Here is a 21,009-nt window from a genome sequence, read left to right on the forward strand (position 1 = left end):
ACTGACACGTTTAAGGCCCAGAAAGGTAGTATGGACATTGTTAAAATAGTCCATGTGACATCAGTGGTTCAACCGAAATTTTATGAAGCTTCTTTTTGTCCACAAAGAAAACAAAAATAATGACTTTATTCAACAATTTCTTCTCTCCTACTGATATTACTGTGTGAAAGGGGCTAATGACAGAATTTTCACTTTTGGGTGAACTATCCTTTTAAGTAACTTAAGTATTTATTTCAATATAAACAATAATGTATTAAAGTCACTCTGATGGCCTCTGAAAGTTTGGTCCCTAGTGGGTTCCAGACCCCTGGTTAAGAATCACTGCTTTAAATTGAGCATAACACAAGGCACACAATTTTAGAAGCAAGCAATTTGTTGGTCCTCACTGAAAGAGAAGATGCATATTTGATAGTTAAAATCTAGTTAAGGTTGTTTACACCAAGGACAATTACTTTAACGATAACTATAAAGTTTTAATAATTGGTCTAATTCTATGAGAATAGGTCCACTAAACATAGAGGAATGATATTGTTGGAATAGCTTTCAGAATTATATTGTCTAAGCTGACGAATGATAAAAACATTGATAGCCAATCGTAATCCAATCGTGGACACTAATATGTGACCCTGGACCAGAAAACCAGTCGTAAGAAGAATGAATATATTTGTAGCAATAGCCATCAATACACTGTATGGGTTAAAATTATAGATTTTTCTTTTATGCCAAAAGTCATTAGGCTATTAAGTAATCATGTTCCATAAAGATATTTAGTACATTTCCTACCATAAATATATCAAAACTTAATTTTGGATTAGTAATACGCATTGCTAAGAATTTAATTTGGACAACATTAAAGGCGATTTTCTCAGTATTTATATTTTTTTGCACCCTCAGTTGTATCTCAGCCAAATATTTTCCAAAATATACAGCAATGGAAAGCTTATTTATTCAGCTTTCAGATGAAGTATAAATCTCGATGTCAAAACATTGACCATTATGACTGGTTTTGTGGTCCAGAGTCACATATAGTTATCTTTATAGTTATCCATCTTTGTGTAAACCAGCCATTATGCAGAGTGTAAGGAAGTGACAAAATGATCCTGTCAAAATCATGGCTAGCTACGGCAAAAATAAAGACACGTACGGAATAGACCACATGTATCACTTCCTACTTCATCATGTTTTATTGACTATTTCTAAACCATTTTACCATTAAAGGAGGATTTGTAGCATATTTTGTTAACTTCTGTGAACACGTTTTTGCAGTCATTCAGGCTAGGATAGAAACAGAGATAGGCACACTGGAACACACAATGACATTCACTCAAATCACATGCATCCGGAAGCGGGTACACACATGGAGAAGAGACAGACAGACAGGCTTAAGCACATTGTCCATGTCCTTGAGTGGGCTTAAGATGTCACCCTCTCAACATAATAAACCCGGATTAGATTCTTCCTTTCATTCGACTAGAGGCACGTTCTGTGCTGATTTTCTGCGGCCTCTAAAGGCACACAACAGGAAATCTGCCATTGACTCCTGACTCCACTTCCTAGCAGGAATCGCTGCATAATTTCATGTAAAAGAAAATTTTAGCATTTGTGTTCTATTATCACACAAGAGACATCTGGAGCTCCTCTCTCTCTGCCTCTACGTGCAGGTGTGCTCTGCTGATGGGGAGGTAAGATCTTGACTGATAAGGTTAATGACATGATCTCTGTCTCTCGCTCATAATGACTTGGATAATGGCTGAAGTCAGATAACGGCATCAGAGTCCCCATAATGATCATTACATACCAGCTGATCACATCAGTCAAATGCAAGAGTTGACTGTCACACAGGACAGAATATTGATATCTCTAATAATCTGAGAGTATAATATGAGAGTGTAGGTGATTATATCTCAGCTGGAGGTTATATTTGTTGGTGGTGTTAATGCTTCTACACGCACAATGAGACCCGGGCAAAATTCACTCTTATAAAGGTGTGTGAACTCAAATAACCTTATCAAGAGTAAGTCTAACACTACAGGCTTCACTTGGATTTTATTGTGTTTTGTCTGGTGAATTTCTCAAATGGATGAGTTGGACCAGACAGTGAATTAAAGCAGACAATAAAGTGCCTGGCATATAGGGGAACTTAAGAACCATCCCAGAGTGCCCTTCATAAATATGACTGAGAGAAATTGTGTGCAGAGATGTAATTTATAACAAAGAGAAGAAGAACCTAAAACATAAGTCTGATTTGCTCAGTCTGTTCATTTTCGGTCACCACATAATACTCTTTACTTTTTATTCTAAAATGTGCATTCAGAGAAATAAATAAAAAATAAAGAAAATGAAAGGGTAAAAGTGTGTCCACACTTTAGACTGTGCGATGTTACATTCAAACCACCATGGGGGACTTTCCTTTGTATATGTTGGTGGATTTTTTTATATTTATGACATTTAAATGTTTATGACATTTTTTATTTTTCATTATTTATGACATTTAAAACATTCTGAATTCATGCACCAAGTAACTCTGGAATATCTACTACTATATTTTATTGCAGTGGATGGATAAGTAACCAGCAAAATACATCACCCTGGAGGAAAAAAAAAAGATTGAGAATGACTGCATTCTTTTTATGAAGCATTTGTTTTGTTTGTGATTTAATACTTCATGCATCCAAAAAAAGCTTACTTAATTAGTTATGAAAAAATAACACGATTAACATCATGTACATCATCTTCATAAATGCAGTTATGCCCTAAAAATCAAGATATTGGTGCAAAAAACGCCCCTGCATGTGTTCTGTCTCATATCACATATCACACAACATCACACAGGCAACAAGAGCAATACGACACCAGTGCTGATTTTGTCCTGATCTATCTAGCTTAAATGTGATTTTATACAACAGTTCAGTAAATAGGAAGTTGATATTGTGTTATATTTTAAAAACAATATTGTGTTTTTGCTCAATTTTGCAGAGAACATATTACCTTAGAAGCCATAGCAGAATTGTTGTGTCTCAGAGCAACTCAGCTGTGTTTAGTTTCTGAATCCGCGTTTTGAACGAAATTAACACAAAAGTTAATTTTATGGGGTTTTGTGTCAATTCAAAAGCCCATACAAAGGAAGCCATTTAGTTCATTCCTGAATGAATCAACCCTTTGAACGAGTAGAACAAATAAAAGAATGATTCATAAAGACATTTACCGCCACCTGCTGGCAGATTTAGTTTCTTATTTAGAGTATCATTTCATTAAAGGGGTCATCAGATGCCAATTTTCCACAAGCTGATATGATTCTTTAGGGTCTTAATGAAAAGTCTCTAATATACTTTGATTAAAAATTCTCAATTGTTTTGTAAAACAACACCCTTTTTACCTTGTCAAAATGAGCTCTGCAAAAATCATCTCATTCTAAGGGGTTGTTCCTTTAAATGCAAATGAGCTCTGTTCGCCCGCCCCTCTCTTCTCTCTGTGGAATGACGATCTTGTTTACTTTAGCTGCATTTAGCCGCGTTTAGCCGCTGAACTTCCTAACTACCACGTTATAAGGAAAGGCGATCGCAAAGATTCATAAAAAAATGCTTATACGCACTTCTGCTGTAAGCGAAGCTGGATCATGAATGATTCGCGCGAACATAGACGGATATATGTAGATCGGGAGGTGCATTCCCTTCACAAACAAATGTAATCTACTGCATCTTCAGTGGCTCAGATGTCGGGAGTAAATGACGACCACTATGTTCATTACATCCAGCAACACAACACCTCAATCCTTAATACATAATTCTTTAATACCATTTAAATACTTTCACCACACTGATAAGTTACCTGTCTGTGAGGGGGGTGATAACCAGACGACCAGAGTTGCCCAGGTACTCGTAGCCATAGCGGAAGTGAGTATTGGTCTGTTTGATGATGCAGTCGTCCACATCCTGCACACACAGACAGAGACATTTAGAGGCTTCTCCCTATTCTATATGTTTTCTCCATCCCAGTATCTCCCCACTGACCTTGTCCCAATACAGGCGGAGCTGGCACAGCCAGTCAAAAGCATTGACGTCACAGCAGCCTGCTTTGGCCAGTTTGCTGATGACATCTCGGGCGTGGACCTCGACTGTGACCAGGGCTACAATCTTCAAGCGCAGAATCTTGGATAAGTTCCCTCGTATGGCTTCAGAGTACTGACTGAGCATGGACACCTGGGTAACACAATGCAAACACTCATTATTAGAAGACAGACACACTCAGTGACAACGCAAACTGATTTTATGGATCAGGGGTTTGAGATCAAACCTAACCACAGTTACTCCAAACACAGTCAGTAAACATCAGCTGGTAATGTAAATGTAAATTAACAACAAAGAAAAAAACCCCACCTTCCTAAAGCCCAACAAGCCATGCTCTGAGACTAACTCTCAACTCTCAAAGGCAAAGAGACAGGCCTGAGCCATTTTCTGTGTCTCACTGGCTTTGGCTTATAAGATGTGATTGGATTAAATTCATTTGAGCTGCCATCTTTAATTAACTTGTGTATCTTGTGCATCCTGTGCTCCAAGTACAAATGCACTTGAAATGAATAACTCATTTTCAATAAAGGGTTTGAGTGAAGTCAGCAGTGTATGTGGAGTTCATCCATCAGTTATTAGCAGACACGCATTGAATCAGTGCCCGCAGAACTCCACAGAGAGCTCTGCAGATTTCTGCAGAATCAGAACACCTGTCATTCCTAAAATTCTACAAATCCCCCACTGCTAACATGGTTGTTAATTAAATATTTGGGCTAATTTTATTTTGCTTTCAGCTACTAACAAGAGTGTAGTACTCTCAGCTTCATTTAACACCATGTTGTAATCCATTCCAGATTTCTATCTAAATCAGCACAGGAAATGGGGAAAACGTCTGCAGATTTTCATCTAGGGTCCTATGAATTCCATTTTACGTTTTTTCCCAAATTCAGTTGTTTTCTGTTAGTTGATAGTTGATTGACATGAGTGTCTTACCTCTGATCAGTTGTAACAGTCCAACCTCCATTGTTTTGATGCCAGAGCAGGGATGTAAATTAGACAAGAATATCTCTGATTAAGTGATAGAGGTGTTGTGTTGCTGGATGTAATAATGAACATAGTGGTCGCCATTTACTCCTGACATTTGAGCTGCTGAAGATGCAGGGGATTACATTTGTTTGTGAAGGGAATGCGCCTCCCGATCTACATATATCTGTCTATGCTCGCGCGAATCATTCATGATCCAGCTTTACTTACAGCAGAAGTAAGTATAAGGGTTTTTTATGAATCTTTGCGATCGCCTTTCTTAATAATGTGATAGTTAGCAAGTTCAGTGGCTAAATGCGGCTAAAGTAAACAGGCTCGTCACTCCACAGAGAGAAGAGAGGGGCGGGGCGAGCAGAGCTCATTTGCATTTAAAGGGGCCTCGACCAGAATGGGATGATTTTTGCAAAGCTGATTTTGGCAAGGTAAAAAGGGTGTTGTTTTATACAACCATTGAGAATTTTTAAACAAAGTATATTATAGACTTTTCCTTAAGACCCTAAAGAATGGAAAATGGGCATCCGATGAGCCCTTTAATAATTATACTAATAATTGTATTAGTTGTAGTAGTAGTATCATTACATTAAGTAATACATTTCTGCCTCCCTTCAAGTTAAACCAAACTTTTATTTTGATGGGTTGCTGTGAAGAGTTTCTCTTTGTAAATTATGGTAGTTTTGGTTTTTCTCACAAGAAATGGTAAAAATCAGTGTTTCCCTGACATTACATTACATTCATTTTATTTTATTTTATTTATATTTTTATTAAACAAACTAAATGGTCTTATGTTATTTATCTTATTTACACAACGGCATGTCATTTCTGTCTCTACATGGACGTGCGTCCACAATTTCTCCTCCTGCGAAAATGCAGACGGGATCACATAGTCCATTCATAAAAATGAAATTTATTCTATAACGCGGAATGCCATGGAATTCATCAATTTTTGGATGAATAAATCAAAATTGGGTCTGCCATATAATTCGAATCGTGATATGGACTAATGTCTGTGAAAATAAAACAAAAAAAAAACGGTATGAATCCTGCATGAATGACGGAAACGCAGTTTTGTTTACTACACAAATACTGAAGCACTCGTGAGGCTCGCGGTGATTTTCGGCCTCTGCTTCTCATTATATGATGACATGAACACATGAACTTAATCTCTAGAGCTGCCATGAGATTCATTTCATGTGAATTTTACCATTTCATTTGAGAAAACTAGCATCATATCATACTGTATAAACGCATAAACTTCACGGCAATCTGTCAAAATAAAAGTACGGTTTAACGTGTAACAGAAACATATCACTTAATTTTGTACAGTATAATGTACGTTTTTGCACGTCCTGATTTTGCTGAGTTAGACCTGTTCCTGGGTCAACATATTTTGTTGACAAACATTTTACAACATTTTAAGCCAAAAATTTGATCTTGACCACATCCCTACACCTAAACCTAACCTTGCCCATGAGTAATCCCTAAAATCAGAGGAAATGATAGATGAATGACACTAAACTTCACAAAAACTATAAACAGTTTTTTCAAATCTGGTTAATCACAACATTGTTTCAGTGTCAACAAAGATGTTGATCCAGGAACATGACCTACTTGGTAAACTCAGGTTTTGCGAACGTCTTTATATATTTCTATTTCTGGTCAATTAAAATAAAACAATTAAATGATAAAAAATAAATATTACAACCAGATTAACCACTTAATTGTCTACAATTATTTTTAAAACGTTTTTAATTTTTTTCATTTGATTAAAAATAAATAAATGTTTAATGCATTCATTTGATTATCAGAAAAATTAAAACAAAAATTTTGTAGGGGCCTATTGTTCAAAATGTTGAAACTGAGAGTTGAGTTTTTTTTTTTTTTTTCACTGAAATAAATGTTTTTGTTATTATACAGAGAGTAAAGTATCAAAAAAAGTACCGGTTGGTACTGGCATCCCTGCTCCATCCACCCCAACCCCACCCCCACCCCCACCCCCTTCCCTCCTCAGACTGAACAGACCTTTACTGTGCCTAACTGTTTTCCCAAGAGGACAACGGCAGCACAATTCAACATAATTCGTAAATTGCCCTTTCTAGTGTTTAAACTGGTGACCTTTAGTTCACTAGCCCAATCTGTAACTGCTCCTCTCACCTGTTTCTTTTTTAGTGATTTAAGAGCAGCTTTATCTGCTCTCTCTTTACTGGTCATGAGTGCTCTGGTGACGTCTGTGGTCCATTGGATTTGACTGGCTGTGATCAACATCTGTAAAGACAAGCAAAGCACATTTTGCAGTAGAATTACAGAATGCACACATGCACAGCCAGGCATTTGGACACACATACACTCACCTGTCCTGGCCAGTCTCGTACCCATTTGCCCCTCTTCCCTGGCATTTTCTTTAGAGCCATGGAACAGTTCTTCAAACAGTCCTTTAGAGTCCAACGCATGGTTCGCTCAACATCACACAACCATGCCTACACATACAAAATGAGAAGTTCAGTGTAGAGTGCATTTGTCAAGAAGGCTTCGTTGAACTGTAGGTCGGCAACACACCTCCACTGGCCCCTCCAGAAGAACAGGATGAGTGAAGTCAACAAACTCCCCATCAGCTGAAAACATCCCATTGGCCTCTGACTTGTTGTTATTGATCCCAACCTACACACACACAAGTAGAATATTTGAACTAATAATCATGCTTAATCCCATACATTTCTGAAATTTTAAACCAAGAATTTGGTGCATATGGACCTTGTTGATACGGAGACTTTTTATGTTGTCAAAGCACTTCTTGAGGTGCGGCTGTACAGCTTCAGGGTTACGTGACTGGCCCAGGATCTCCAGGAGGTCATCGTTAGACAGAAAGTAAAACCGAGGAAAGATCTGCCGTTTGGTCTCCAGGTACATATCCAAAGACTTCTGAATCTCCTCTAACTTAGTGTTCATTTCTGAGAGCTTTTCTAGAAGACCTGAGATAACAAAAAAGGGATATGTGTGCTTTATTGCTTCTTTTATTGACATTTTTCTACCTATTCAAAAGTGTAATACATTTTTCCAGTAGAACTAAGCTTGTTATATATTACTAAATATATCATCTTAATGTCCGAGGGTACTTTAAGTAAATATTCAGGTAAAAGGGGTTCGGCTAACATAAAAAATCTGGGAATCCCTGTACTGTACAGTAATGACGGTTACCACTGAGAATGACTGAATTTGCAAAAAGTTAAACAAATAAAAAATACATAAATATAGCTGCAAGCAGCAATTAAGCACTTAAGGCATTTAAGCATATAAGAAAAAAAAACATTCCATATTATTTAGCAAGGCTGCACCCACCTAATCAATGATTAAAAAGCGCCAGCTGTGGTTCAATCCCCTTTAATCTTTGCATGCTTGTTTAGAATTACCTGTCGCATGTGCTCAGCAGGTTTCGTGAAGTTTTGAGTTTTTCTATAGGATTTATAGGATTTGCGGTAAATTTGGACAGGCCCTTTTTCTAAACAACCCCGTTATAGCTTCCTGAAGGGTAAATTTCAACATTTTTGGCATAGAGAATTTTACTGCACTGTTTTTTTTCCAGACTGAGTGAACAACCTAGGACTTTTTTACATCTTCTTAATCATTTAACAAATTATTTGACTGACAGCAGTGGTTTTAGAGACAAAGCTGTCCAGAATGAGGAGTTCTATCGTATATGAAAACCGCGCGTATGAGCGAATTACCGCATGATGTACAATCGTTTACACCCTTGAAAAATGCGATATTTTGAAAATTTCACCAGGCTCACGATCGAATCTGAGGCATGCATTTTGTCTGGTGTGAGCCAAAGATTCCAAGGACATGAGACAACTGAGCCTGTGACTGACAGTTTAGGAGTTATTTGTGATTTCATACTTTTGATCGCTGTAGCGCCCCCATCAGGCTGACTGGGGCAAGCCTTGGTCATGTTGTAGGCAGTGTGAGTACTACCATCCCTCCACGTTTCCAGTCTCAACAACCTACGGTTTGATCTGCACGATCAGTTGTATGTGGAGATCACTGATCCATAACCATTCTAACGATTACAGTTACATGCTTGAACCCCTAATAATAAAAGTGAGATGACTGAATGAATTATGCTTGTGCTTAATTCTAATTAAAATAATTCTGCAATGCAAAAAATCTTAATAGTTAACAGGCCTCAGTATTTTTTGTCTAAATGTGACCTGGACACATTTCATCCATCTGCCCAGGGGTGTTGCCAAGATTGCTGCCAAGTGAACTGACTTGCTACAGTAAAGGCTTTTTTTACAATCACTGAGGGCGGTGAATTCCAACATCGTCCTTTCATTACCTGGACGGTGCGTTCCTCTGAGAGCATTTTTGTCCTTGTCTAGCTGATCCATGATAGTCTTCCAACTGGAGTTGACGTCATCAAATTCAGCCGTCTCACGAACCAACTGCTTACGTATGTCATCTGCCAGAAATATATTCTAAACAAAGAAAAAAAAAAAAAAAAACTAAGAATGTGGTAGCGGATGACCAAAATAAAGAATAGCACAGAAGGGAAGATAAAACAGTTTGGGGCTTGGTTGGAGCCATCACAGGTGTGTTTACAAACACTCATACACACAGGAAATCCAGGCTGACAGCCACTGTTTACTCTCCTCATCAGCTAGGAGAGAACAGATGTGTGACTCTGAAGTTCGTTATGTGTGTGTCTGTGAGACGCTAATCTTTTTTAGTGAGTTTGTGCATCACATGTAGAGAGCAGACCTCTCTGTGATCTAACGCAGCGGATTGTGGCTGGTGTTTATTAAGAATGAACCAGGTGTGGGGAAGGTCAGGATGGTGTTGTGTACAGCATATGCCTGGATAATATAACCATAGATTTTAAAGCATAAAAGAAGCATTTGGATGAATAATGTGCTGTATAAAACTGTAGGAAGTGCTGTTTGTGTGTGCGTACCTCTAGATACATCCACTGCCTTTGTACAGTGAGGATCATTTCAATGACTTCCAGCACCAGAGACAGACTGCGTTCCCAGTGGTCAACTTCCTTTTCAAATGCTTTGACAAAGCGGGATGCTTTCATTACAGAGAGTGTCACCTGGTTATCCTCCAGAGCCTGGAACACATCATCTGTTCCCCTGCGTACACACACAAACATGCACACACTTTAGAGAATATATTTGTAAATACATCTTATAGACTAGTGGTTCTCAGCCAGTGGGCCAGGACCCACTAGGGGGCCTCACAACACTTCCAAGGGGGCCGCAAATGCTTAAAATTATTTTAAAAGTTTTAAAATAAGCCAAAACAGCTAAAAATCTAGATATTTATTATTTGAATTAGATTTTCAACCAATTTTTATTTAAGAACTAGGGTATTCACAAAAAACTGCTATGAGGGAATTTACAGAAGTAGGAAAAGTAATGTAAATGAGAAGCATTTTTATTTTCTAGGGCTCTACCTATTGCTTTACCTACTTTGCTGTGTGACAGGGAGCACTCTCTTGCATGAAAATTACAGGTTGATTGGGAGATGCTCACAGGGGCTGAACTGCATGTTGCTGAAGGAGGTTCTGATAAACATTTGCATTCACCCTGCCATGTAACTGTATAAGAGGCCCAACCGCTGCTGCAGAAAACATCTCCCCAAATCATGACACTTTCTCCTCCACCTGACTTCTTTACGCGCTTGGGGTTCAGTCTTTCCTCAGTTTGATGTCGAACAAAATGTTTCTCATCAGACCCAAATAAATTAAACTTGCACTCATCACTTCAGTGAACTTTGGACCAGTTCTCCTCTCTCCACACAACATGTTCCTCAAAAGGTGAACCTAGCCTTTTGATTCTTTCTGCTGATGAGAGGCTTGGTCACTGCAGAGTGTGCTTTCAGTCCGACTTCTCTTAAACAAGCTGAGACAGATCCGTACCCTGTTCAGCACTGAACTAGTAAGCAATTCCAGCTGCAGTGCTGAACCGATTCCCCATTAAGAGTCCTGTATTATCCTGTCTTCTCATGCATTTGTCTTACGTGGATGACCAGCCTTTCTGGGGGACTTGAATGAATTAGTGTCACTGCAAACCCCCTTAGGATAACTTCAAACAGCACTAAGCAGTAACCTTGAAATTTAGGAAATTGTAAGTTATTCAACCACTTGGGGTTCAGTCTTTCCTCAGTTTGACTTTGAACAAAATGTTTCTCATCAGACCTAAATAAATCAAACTTGCACTCATCACTTAAGTGAACTTTGGACCAGTTCTCCCCTCTCCACACAACATGGTCCTCAAAAGGTGAGCCTAGCCTTTTGATTATTTCTGCTGATGAGAGGTTTAGTCACTGCATAGTGTGCTTTCAGTCTGACTTCTCTTAAACAAGCCGAGACAGATCCTTATCCTGTTCAGCACTGAACTGGATAGCAATTCCAGCTGCAGTGCTGAACCGATTCCCCATTGAGAGCCCTGTAAACCTCCTCCTCTTTTCACTGACTTCTTTACGCACTTGGGGTTCAGTCTTTCCTCAGTTTGACACTGAACACAATGTTTCCCATTGGACCCAGATAAATTAAATTGTCTCTCATCACTAAAGTGAACTTTGGACCAGTTCTTTCTCCACACAACATGCTTCTCAGCAAAGGTGAGCCTAGCCTTTTGATTCTTTCTGCTGATGAGAGGCTTGGTCAGTCCTACTTCTCTTAAACATGCCAAGACATATCTTACCCTGTTCAGCACTGAACTGGCAAGCATTTCCAGGTGCAGTGCTGAACCAATTTCCCACTGAGAGTTCTACATTATCCCATCTTCTTGTGCATTTGTCTTACATGGCTGACCAGATTTTTTGGGGGACTTGAATGAATTAGTGCGATTGTAAACCTACAATATTTAAGAAATCACAGATTTGGACTGACCAGCTTCTTGTGTAGTGGCTGAAAGGGTCATCCCTTTGGCCTTCATCTGGACAACCTCTAGTCACAGAGTTTCAGTCACCTTAGAGTGCCCCGCCATCTTGCGATCTCAGTGAAAATTGGAAAAATGCTTCCAGTTAAATAGGGTTTGTATATTTACCAGGTGGCAGATTAGCACCAATAACTTGGAGCTATCTGTAAGTGTTCTCTTATTTTGAACAGAGTTCTTTCCTCTTCAAATAAACAAATTCAAGTTTTTTATATTGTGCTTCAGAAAACAATTAATTTATAAAATATGCTTAGAGAAAAACACTTCTGCTCCTAAGGACTAAGCAGTGACCTTGAAAATTAGGAAATTATAGGTTGCTCTCTAAGTTTGATCTTCACTGTGTGTATATATATATATTCTTGTACAAAATGTTGAGAACTACTGGCATAGATACAATGGTTTTCATACTAAAATGATATTTACTATACCTTACCCCCAAAATCTAACCTTCACACACACCTGTTGACATTATAAGACTAGCTAAACATGATTTAGTTGTTTTTTGTGCATTTTAAATAATGAACACTACTTCAAATGTCTGTTTTTAACAGGGTTTACTATATACATTTTCAAAAATGTGACCCTCATAAGAACAACCAAACCTGAACACAAACCCAAAGCATATTTATAGAAGGCACAGTCACAATACAAGTGAAATAAAGGGAGGTAATACAAAGAGCTCAAGGTTCAGCCTGTTAATAATTTCGACAAACTATCACACATCCCTTTCTATCTGGCGCACACTCAGCTAGATGTATGAAGCAAACAAAAGAGAGGACAAAGTGAACAGCAGTGGCTCTCGACCCCCCTCTTTGGCATACTGCGTTGCCATGGCAGCAGCCTCACGCGCTGCCGCAGCCGTCTCCATGCCAACGGCGGAGCTATAGCCTCACTGCGGGGATGAACGGTGACTGCCGGCACCTGATGTCCGCATGTACACGCATAAACACATACTCAAATACATCAACACAAGTGCACAACCCACAGAAAAGACACACAGTGTGTTTTACACTCTCACAGGCACAAAACATGTCACACATCCCTTGATTTCTCAGATTGCAGGTGTGTGTGCGTGTCATTCATCTCTGTTTGTCTCTGCCTCTCCATCTCCCCGAGCTCTAACCGATGCCCCTGCATGCAGAGTGTGTGCATACGAGCCATGGAGAAGCACTGCACACACAGACACTTTGCACATTCAGGACAGCAATGTTAGTTTGTGAAGGACACAAGGGTGGGATAAGAAAGAAAAAAAGAGAAAAGGATGAGTGTAAATACCTTAGAAAGACATCGTCACAATCTTTCTTTCTCTTAGAGGGAGGAAAAAGGCTGAGAGGGAGCACAGGGCTGGTGGGAAAGAGCGAGTTTTATTTGTAGTGCATTACTGAGGGAAGAGAGAAAGAAGAAAGGCAGGAGTGAAGCAAAGGAGAAGAGAGTTCCAGAGAGGAGGAGAGAATAAGAGGAGGTGAGTGACAGTCGTGGGCCACCTGACCTCCAGAGCGACAGCATGAAACGAGGCACAATCTCTCGCCTGCGGCACCTACCGCCACACACTCAGAGGAATAATCTGTCTGTTTTCGAGTCCAGGCAACATGACAGACACATATAGCATTCGACACACATCACTGAACCAGCGCCTAAGGAAAAACACTTTACACACACACACACACACAAGTGAAGTCCGAGAGCATTTATGGTTGAGGTGAGCCACTTTGTCTGTAATGGCTGATATTAGTTGAATTCAAAGTTGCATATCATGACCATTTTTAGGAATGAGTTCAACAGGTCAGAGCACACATTCTCTCGTGCACAGCAGAGTTTAAACTCTCTGTAAAAACTTTTGGTATGTTTTAAATTAGATTAAATATTTTTAATATTTCATACATTTTGTAAAATTTGAAAAACACAGTAAATATTTTGAACTATTACACTGAAATGATAATGAAATAAACATTTTCTATTTTACTATATTTTAACATTTAAAGGAGAAGTTCACTTCCAGAACAAAAATTTACAGATAATTTACTCACCCACTTGTCTTCCAAGATGTTCATGTCTTTCTTTCTCATTTCTTTCTTTCTTCAGTCATAAAGAAATTATGTTTTTTGAGGAATACATTTCAGGATTTCCCTCCATATGGTGGACCACGAGGAACATGGAAGAAGGGTCTTATCTAGAAAAAAAATTACAATTTATATACATTTTAACCTCAAACGCTTGTCTTGTCTCACTCTGCGTGAACTCTGTGTATGCCGGTTCATGACAGTTAGGGTAGGTCGAAAAACTCCCATCTCATTTTCTTCCCTAACTTCAAAACCGTCCAATATCGCTGTTTTACCTTTTTTTTTTTTGTAAAGTGTGTTTAATCTTCTTTGCACGTTCACTTTGTAAACACCGGGTCAGTACTTCTGCAGCGAAGTAGGGCGATTTTGAAGTTGGAGGAGAAAATAAGATGGGTGTTTACGACATACCCTAACTGTATTGACCCGGATTACACAGAGTTCACGCAGAGCTAGTCAAGATGAGCATTTGAGGTTAAAAAGTACATAAATTGTCATTTTTTAAGAAAATAACTGATCGTTTCGCTAGATAAGACTATTCTTCCTCGGCTGGGGTCGTTTAGAGCCTTTTGAAGCTGCATTTCAATTGCATTTTTTAAGTTCAAACTCGGGGGGCACCACAGAAGTCCACCATATGAAGAGAAATCTTGAAATGTTTTCCTCAAAAAACACAATTTCTTTACAACTGAAGAAAGAAAGTCATAAACATCTTGGATGACAAGGGGGTGAGTACATTATCTGTACATTTTTGTTCTGGAAGTGAACTTTTCTTTTAATTTAATTCCTGTAATGGTAAAGCTGAATTTTCAGCAGCGATTACTCTAGTCTTCAGTGTCACATGATCCTTCAGAAATCATTCTAATATGCGGAACCTTTTCTTATTGTTATTGATGTTGGAAACAGTTGTAGCATTTTTTAAGGATTGATTTGACGAATAGAAAGTTCAAAAGTACAGCATTTATTTGAAATAGATAACTTTTGTAACATTATACATGTTATTACTTCCATGTTTGATTGATTTAATGTAACCTTGTTGAATAAAAGTATATATTTATTCTTCATTTTTTTTTACTCTAGTAGTGTAGATTACTGCAAGTTCAATTTAAGCGTTTAATAATGTGATATATACAGTAACATATTAGTATATTTTAAAACAACATAATATAATATAATATATTGTTGTATTAATACAATATATCCCCTGCTCCGTGTGTAGAGAACACGATGCAAGAACCCTTTGAATCATAACACAGCTTTAATCAAGTTTAAGTGCACTTATGAGCACTTGGTGTTTTGCCCCGAAGCCACCATAAAAATATAGCACAATAAACGCGAATGATGATGGTAGAGAAAGAAGAAATCATGTTAGTACGCTCTGCATTTCAGCATGTTATAGTATATGAATAAATGACCCATGAAAAGCTCCTCTGCTGACAAGCTGACAAAGTTTTGGATTATGATCATCAAAGAAAGCATTAAAAACATACATCAGAATATAACAGGATATATTCAAAGATGAATGGCAGAGAACCTGTTTTAAATCCCCAAACCCAGACAGTTAATATGAGCTTTAAGCTATTACAGTATAAGTGGATTATCAGGGTGCATATAACTCCAGAAATATTACATAACTTTAATCCCATCATTACTGATCAATGTATAAAATGTGACTAGAATTTCCCATTGTTTGGTAGTGGTCCAACACTCTTCACCAGGTGTTCAAATGTATGTTTTTTAAATACTTTTATTCATGGACACATTAAACTGTTCAAAACTGACAGTAAAGACATTTACCAAAATATTTATATTTTTAAATAAATGCTGATCTTTTAAAGTTTAAATTTCATCAAAGCATCCTGAAAAAATGTTTCATGGTTTCTCCAAAATTATTAAGCAGCACAACTGTTTTTAACACCGATAATAAGAAATGTTTCTTGAGCACCAAATCAGCATATTAAAATGTTTTCTGATCTATTACCAACCCCAAACATTTGAATGAGTGTAGGCATTAGTATATGCATACTTTTTTGACTTTTTTATACAGTATATTGGTGTTTTGTATTATAGTATACAGTTGCTATCATATTGTTATTAAACAGACATCTGTTGTCATGGAATCAAACAAAGATATTGTTAAATATGGATGGAAGCATACAGCACGGCTGCTATGAGAGGCGGCGTCTCTCTCACACACTCAGAAAGGCTGTAAATTATCACCTCTGCTATAAGTGATCACACATTCCACCCGCCTGCCGCAGGCCTCTGATTCAGACCAATCACCGGAGACCTGCTCAATCTCCTGTGCTCTCAACTCTTTCTTTCTCTCTGACTCTGCCTCACACACATATGAACATTAGCGTCGGGAAAGGTGCAGTGATGAGAGGATTCATTCTCTCTGTCTTTCTCATATATACACACACAGCACAGCAGCTCTTGATCTGTCATATTCATCACTCTCATCACATCATCTAACTGTGTGTCTTCACTGCAGGCTGTAGCAGCAGGTGAGAGAGAGGACTGAAAATCCCTGACTACATTACTACTGCCACAGCATTATCACATACACACATACAGCTAGCTATCAAAATAAGGGACTGTGTCATTGCTTTTTAAGCAGCAATATTTGCCACCTGAAATTGATTTTCACTTTTATAATGGCATTTTTTCTAACCGCATAAAAAACAGGTATGTCGTCCATTTATGACAGTTACTTGAACTGAATCAACTGCAGTAAATTCTCTGGACAGTTATGTCTGTTATCTATAAAAACAACATCATCACACAATACAAAACATCAACTGACATAATTTAGACCGGTCCTTATAGAATTCTATGGTCCTCTGTTATGTATCACAGTGTATCTTAATGCAATCGCTCTTTTAGAATTGTTAGGAGGGCTTTCTTTATATCAAGTGTATCAAGCTGATTCAATTTTTTTCCAACTTAATTTTAGCTACACATTCACCAGTAGTTGCTTCTGAGACAGTAAATGCACATACTTGACAATTACAGCCACTACAGTGTCTCCAGAGAGACCAAATCCATCATTACACAGAATATGAAAAATATCATATATTACATAACAGACAAAAATGGATAAATTCACTATGCTATAAACAATCATATCTAGGACATTTTTTGATGTAAAACTTTTTTTTAATTCTAAATACTTTAATTTTAATTACTACAGACTATAAAGATTTCAAAATGAAACAAAACAAAAGACCATCCACTGAAATGCTTGTAACTAATAAAGTTAGCTTCTTATTTACAGAACAAAACACAAAACAACCATTAAAGCTGCAAGCAGTGTTGAAAGGGCCCTCACACCTGGGCTCGCCGCCACTCGGTAAATATAGGAGGAATGTGCCAAACTTCCTGCTTCCAGCTGGTGGCACTATGACTATAACTGAATATTGGCATGTAGATGTCTTTAGGCCAGGACTTTTATAAACATATGATGTTTAGTGCAGATCAGACACTGCATGTTTGAATTAGTGTAAAGCATGACATATCCTGTCGCCAACAGGTGGCGCTATGGTTATAACAGTACAATTACACATTTACATGGGGCGTTGGTGCCAACGCTTCAACGGGTGTGGCTGATGCTTGGTGCTGACGCGACCGTCATGGTGGCAACAGCCAATCACATTACTCTTCTGGTGTTGCATGAACGCGATTGGCTAGCGTCTGCACTAGTATATTTGCATAAGGTGATCTGATTGACTGACGCCTACATTGCTGCTTGAAAAGTTAAAAGGTTTTCGACTTCTGCCGCGAACAACACCAGTGACGCAATGCAACGGACCTCAGATATAAGATTATAACGGAATATTGGCTTTTAGATGTGTTCAAGCCAGGACTCTTATCGAACATGTGAAGCTTGGGGCAGATCTGACATAGTATGGCAGAGTTACAACAACTTCTTTTTCCATTGTGAAACATCAAAATTTGTCAGGACGCCACAGACACACCCTTTAATGAAAATTCAAGATCTTCGCAATTTAACATCGCAGAGGCCTTTAGATTAGACCAGTGATAGGCAGTGTTGGTCCTAGAGTGCTGCTGTCCTGCAGAGTTTAGCTCCAACCCTAATCAAACACACATGAACAAGCTAATCAAGGTCTTCAGAATGAGGGTACAGGCTGGTGAGGTTTTTTTTTTCAGGGTTGGAACTAAACTCTGCAGGACATCGGCACTCTAGGACCGACATTGCCATTATAATGTTAATGCTTTAATCTTTAAATCTCTAGGAGTAGTTTGTTACAGCATAAAACACGTCACTTCCTGTTGCCAGTAAGTGGCGCTATGACTATAACTGAATATGGGCATGGGCGTGTGTCCAGGTCAGGACTTTTATCAAACATGTGAAGTTTTGGGCAGATCAGACATTGTATGCCTGAGTTATAACAACTTCCTGTTTCATGGCGAAATAGCAAAATTTGTCAGGCTGCCACTGACACGCCCTTCAACAAAAATTCTAGGTCTTCACAATTTAGCATCACAAAGGCCTTTAGACTGCACTGACCAAATTTGGTGTCGATCCGGTTAAATCTCTAGGAGTTTGTTTAAACAACGCCTGAAATGGCAAAAAAGGCACAAAACTTGCAGAGTTAATTCATAATAACAGACTTCCTGTTGAGTTTTGGACATCGTACCAAGGGACTTTTTTGTAGGTATTGGTGTGTTACATGTGTCTACCGAATTTCATACATGTATGTGAAATACACCTCAAGGGGGACTTTACTGAAATTTTATAGGTGGTGTTTTGAGCCATTTTGTCACACCCACTTCTGAAACCAGATGAAAATGTTCACCAGTTGTTCAGTTTTCAAGCATGTTTAGACCCTCAAAATGCAATTCATTTTGAAGAAGAAGAAGAAACTGAGCAATTCCAATAGGATCCTTGCATCACCAGTGCTCGGGCCCTAAAAAATGAAACGGGGGGGCATCCTGTAAAGTTCTGTCTGGTCAGATTTAGATTTAGACTTCAATAAAAGATAAACAGCAAGGAGGATATATGAAGAGAATCACCAACTAAAGATTCCTTCTGTATCTCTGTTATGAAATGCTTATTTTTCTTAAACAAAATTTCAAACATCTCCATAGAGCAAGAGTATGTCTTTATCCCTCCCTTTGTTTCATAGCAAACACAATTCCATAACCTCTTTGAATGAGGCTGCTCTGTGTATGTGTGTGAATGTGTGTGTTTGATCAATGACTTTTCCATTCGCCCCGCTGTCATGCAGAGACTTCATCAGAGAATGCTGAAACTCATATTTACTGCAGAGTAGTAACTCCTGCAATGGCCTTTATCTCCCTTCCCATCTCTCCCTGAGCCCAATCAGGGGGCTTGTGGATGTTAATTGAATTGGGCTGAGGGTCTCTTTCTAATGTGCAGCAGATGGTCAGGGCATTCCTGCTTCCTTTATCTCACACACACACACACATCATACACATAAGCACATATAAACACACACATATGCACACACACTAGGTGGCAGTGTTGTACTACCCTGGCCCAATAAGTCACGCTTAAAGCCCTAAAGCCATTATGAAGCAATGAACGCTGATCATTTAGAAAAAGTGACCATGTGTGAGTTAGAATGTGAAGCTTTGCTCTATGTCTAAGAGCAAAGTAAAGTGCCAACCTAGGCTGTTTCTTGAACGTACAACGATGTTCAAATTGAAGCCATTGATGTCTAAAAATGCTGTCTATGTAGGCATCTCACTACATTTTCAACAGCCCATAGATACTAAATCACACAAATTCGCACACACACCAACCAACTTAAAGTGTGCTAACAGAAAAACACATAGAGGAGGACATGACCTCTCAAAATACCTAGTCATCAGCAAAACTGGGCTGGGATGTTCATCTGCAGCTGTGTGTGTGTGCGTCCAAACAGCAGCATATGTGCGTCAGGGCAAAAATGTGCACTGTAGCAAGCCATAAATATAATACAGTGTTGGTAAGGAAAGTGTATGTCTAATTTAATTACAGAAACTAGCATATGCTAAAAGTGTTTGCATACACGTTTTGTCCCGCGTCATTAAAGACCGTTTCCCCCACTGGCTCCGCTCCGGAGAGTCCATCGGTCAGTTGAACCTCCGGTGCACGACGGTTTTACCACATATTCTGCAGAACTGTCATTTGTGCAACTGCAGAGCAGGCAAAGAGATGCTTCTATGCACCGTATTTATACAATGGCTGTGTGTGCAGTGCGTACAATGCGGGGCTGTAGGTGGTAATTACAGGTGATTTGCACTCCGTCCTGCTAAATGTGTGGAAACGCTCAATTATAAGTACACGGCAGCAAACAGAAAGCCTCTTCACTGCAGGACCATTAACGCACACACGGCTCCATCTGTGTGTGCGAACACTTCAGCTTCTATCATGAATACTATCATCATTAATCATCTTTTCTCCTTGCGGACGGGGCTGTCCGTTATTGAGAGCCTGAGTAATTTGGAATTGATTCTGTCCCCTGTATACAACCCCACCGCAGAATACTAAACACACAGTATTTGTTGATATGGCATACACCCCGCCGACATAAAAAAAACAGAGGAAGAAACAGAGTTATCAAAGAAAAGTGAGAGAGGGAGAACTAAAGATAAAGCATATGTCCACCTTTTGTTGCAGCGCTGACGGGGTCGAACAATACCAGCAGGTATGTGTGCTAAAGAGGGTGGAGAGAGAGAGAGACCACATCCTTTCTCTGTTCTGCAGGATCTAAGCTTTTAGAAATAAGCAATATGAATTTTCCCCCTTTTTCTCTATATATCCCTTCTCTCACTTTTTTCTCACCATGCCTACCTGTCAGTAAGACACCACCCCCTGTGGTTCTCTCTCTGTCTCTCTCTCTCTCACACAGGTGGGTGTGAGACATGACGCATATGACAGCTTATAGCACAGAGAGCTGCAGTCTTTATGACTCTGCGTATTAGTGCATTACTAAACAT

The 21,009-nt window shown here is 38.8% G+C and overlaps 1 protein-coding gene across 1 annotated transcript in view; it reads right to left on the bottom strand.

The window, feature by feature from the left end:
- dnah2 (dynein, axonemal, heavy chain 2) overlaps nucleotides 1-21,009 on the bottom strand; it is a 179,045-nt gene that overhangs the window by 83,004 nt on the left and 75,032 nt on the right. Inside the window, exons 29-36 of the mRNA XM_051115409.1 lie at nucleotides 9,997-10,177; nucleotides 9,382-9,520; nucleotides 7,800-8,017; nucleotides 7,605-7,706; nucleotides 7,400-7,525; nucleotides 7,203-7,313; nucleotides 4,011-4,199; nucleotides 3,829-3,932 (exon numbers count right to left, since the gene is read on the bottom strand). Coding sequence (XP_050971366.1) covers nucleotides 3,829-3,932; nucleotides 4,011-4,199; nucleotides 7,203-7,313; nucleotides 7,400-7,525; nucleotides 7,605-7,706; nucleotides 7,800-8,017; nucleotides 9,382-9,520; nucleotides 9,997-10,177 — 1,170 coding nt within the window. The remainder of the gene's footprint in view (nucleotides 1-3,828; nucleotides 3,933-4,010; nucleotides 4,200-7,202; nucleotides 7,314-7,399; nucleotides 7,526-7,604; nucleotides 7,707-7,799; nucleotides 8,018-9,381; nucleotides 9,521-9,996; nucleotides 10,178-21,009) is intronic.

Source organism: Labeo rohita, chromosome 7, assembly GCF_022985175.1.
Source record: "Labeo rohita strain BAU-BD-2019 chromosome 7, IGBB_LRoh.1.0, whole genome shotgun sequence".
NCBI lineage: Eukaryota > Metazoa > Chordata > Actinopteri > Cypriniformes > Cyprinidae > Labeo > Labeo rohita.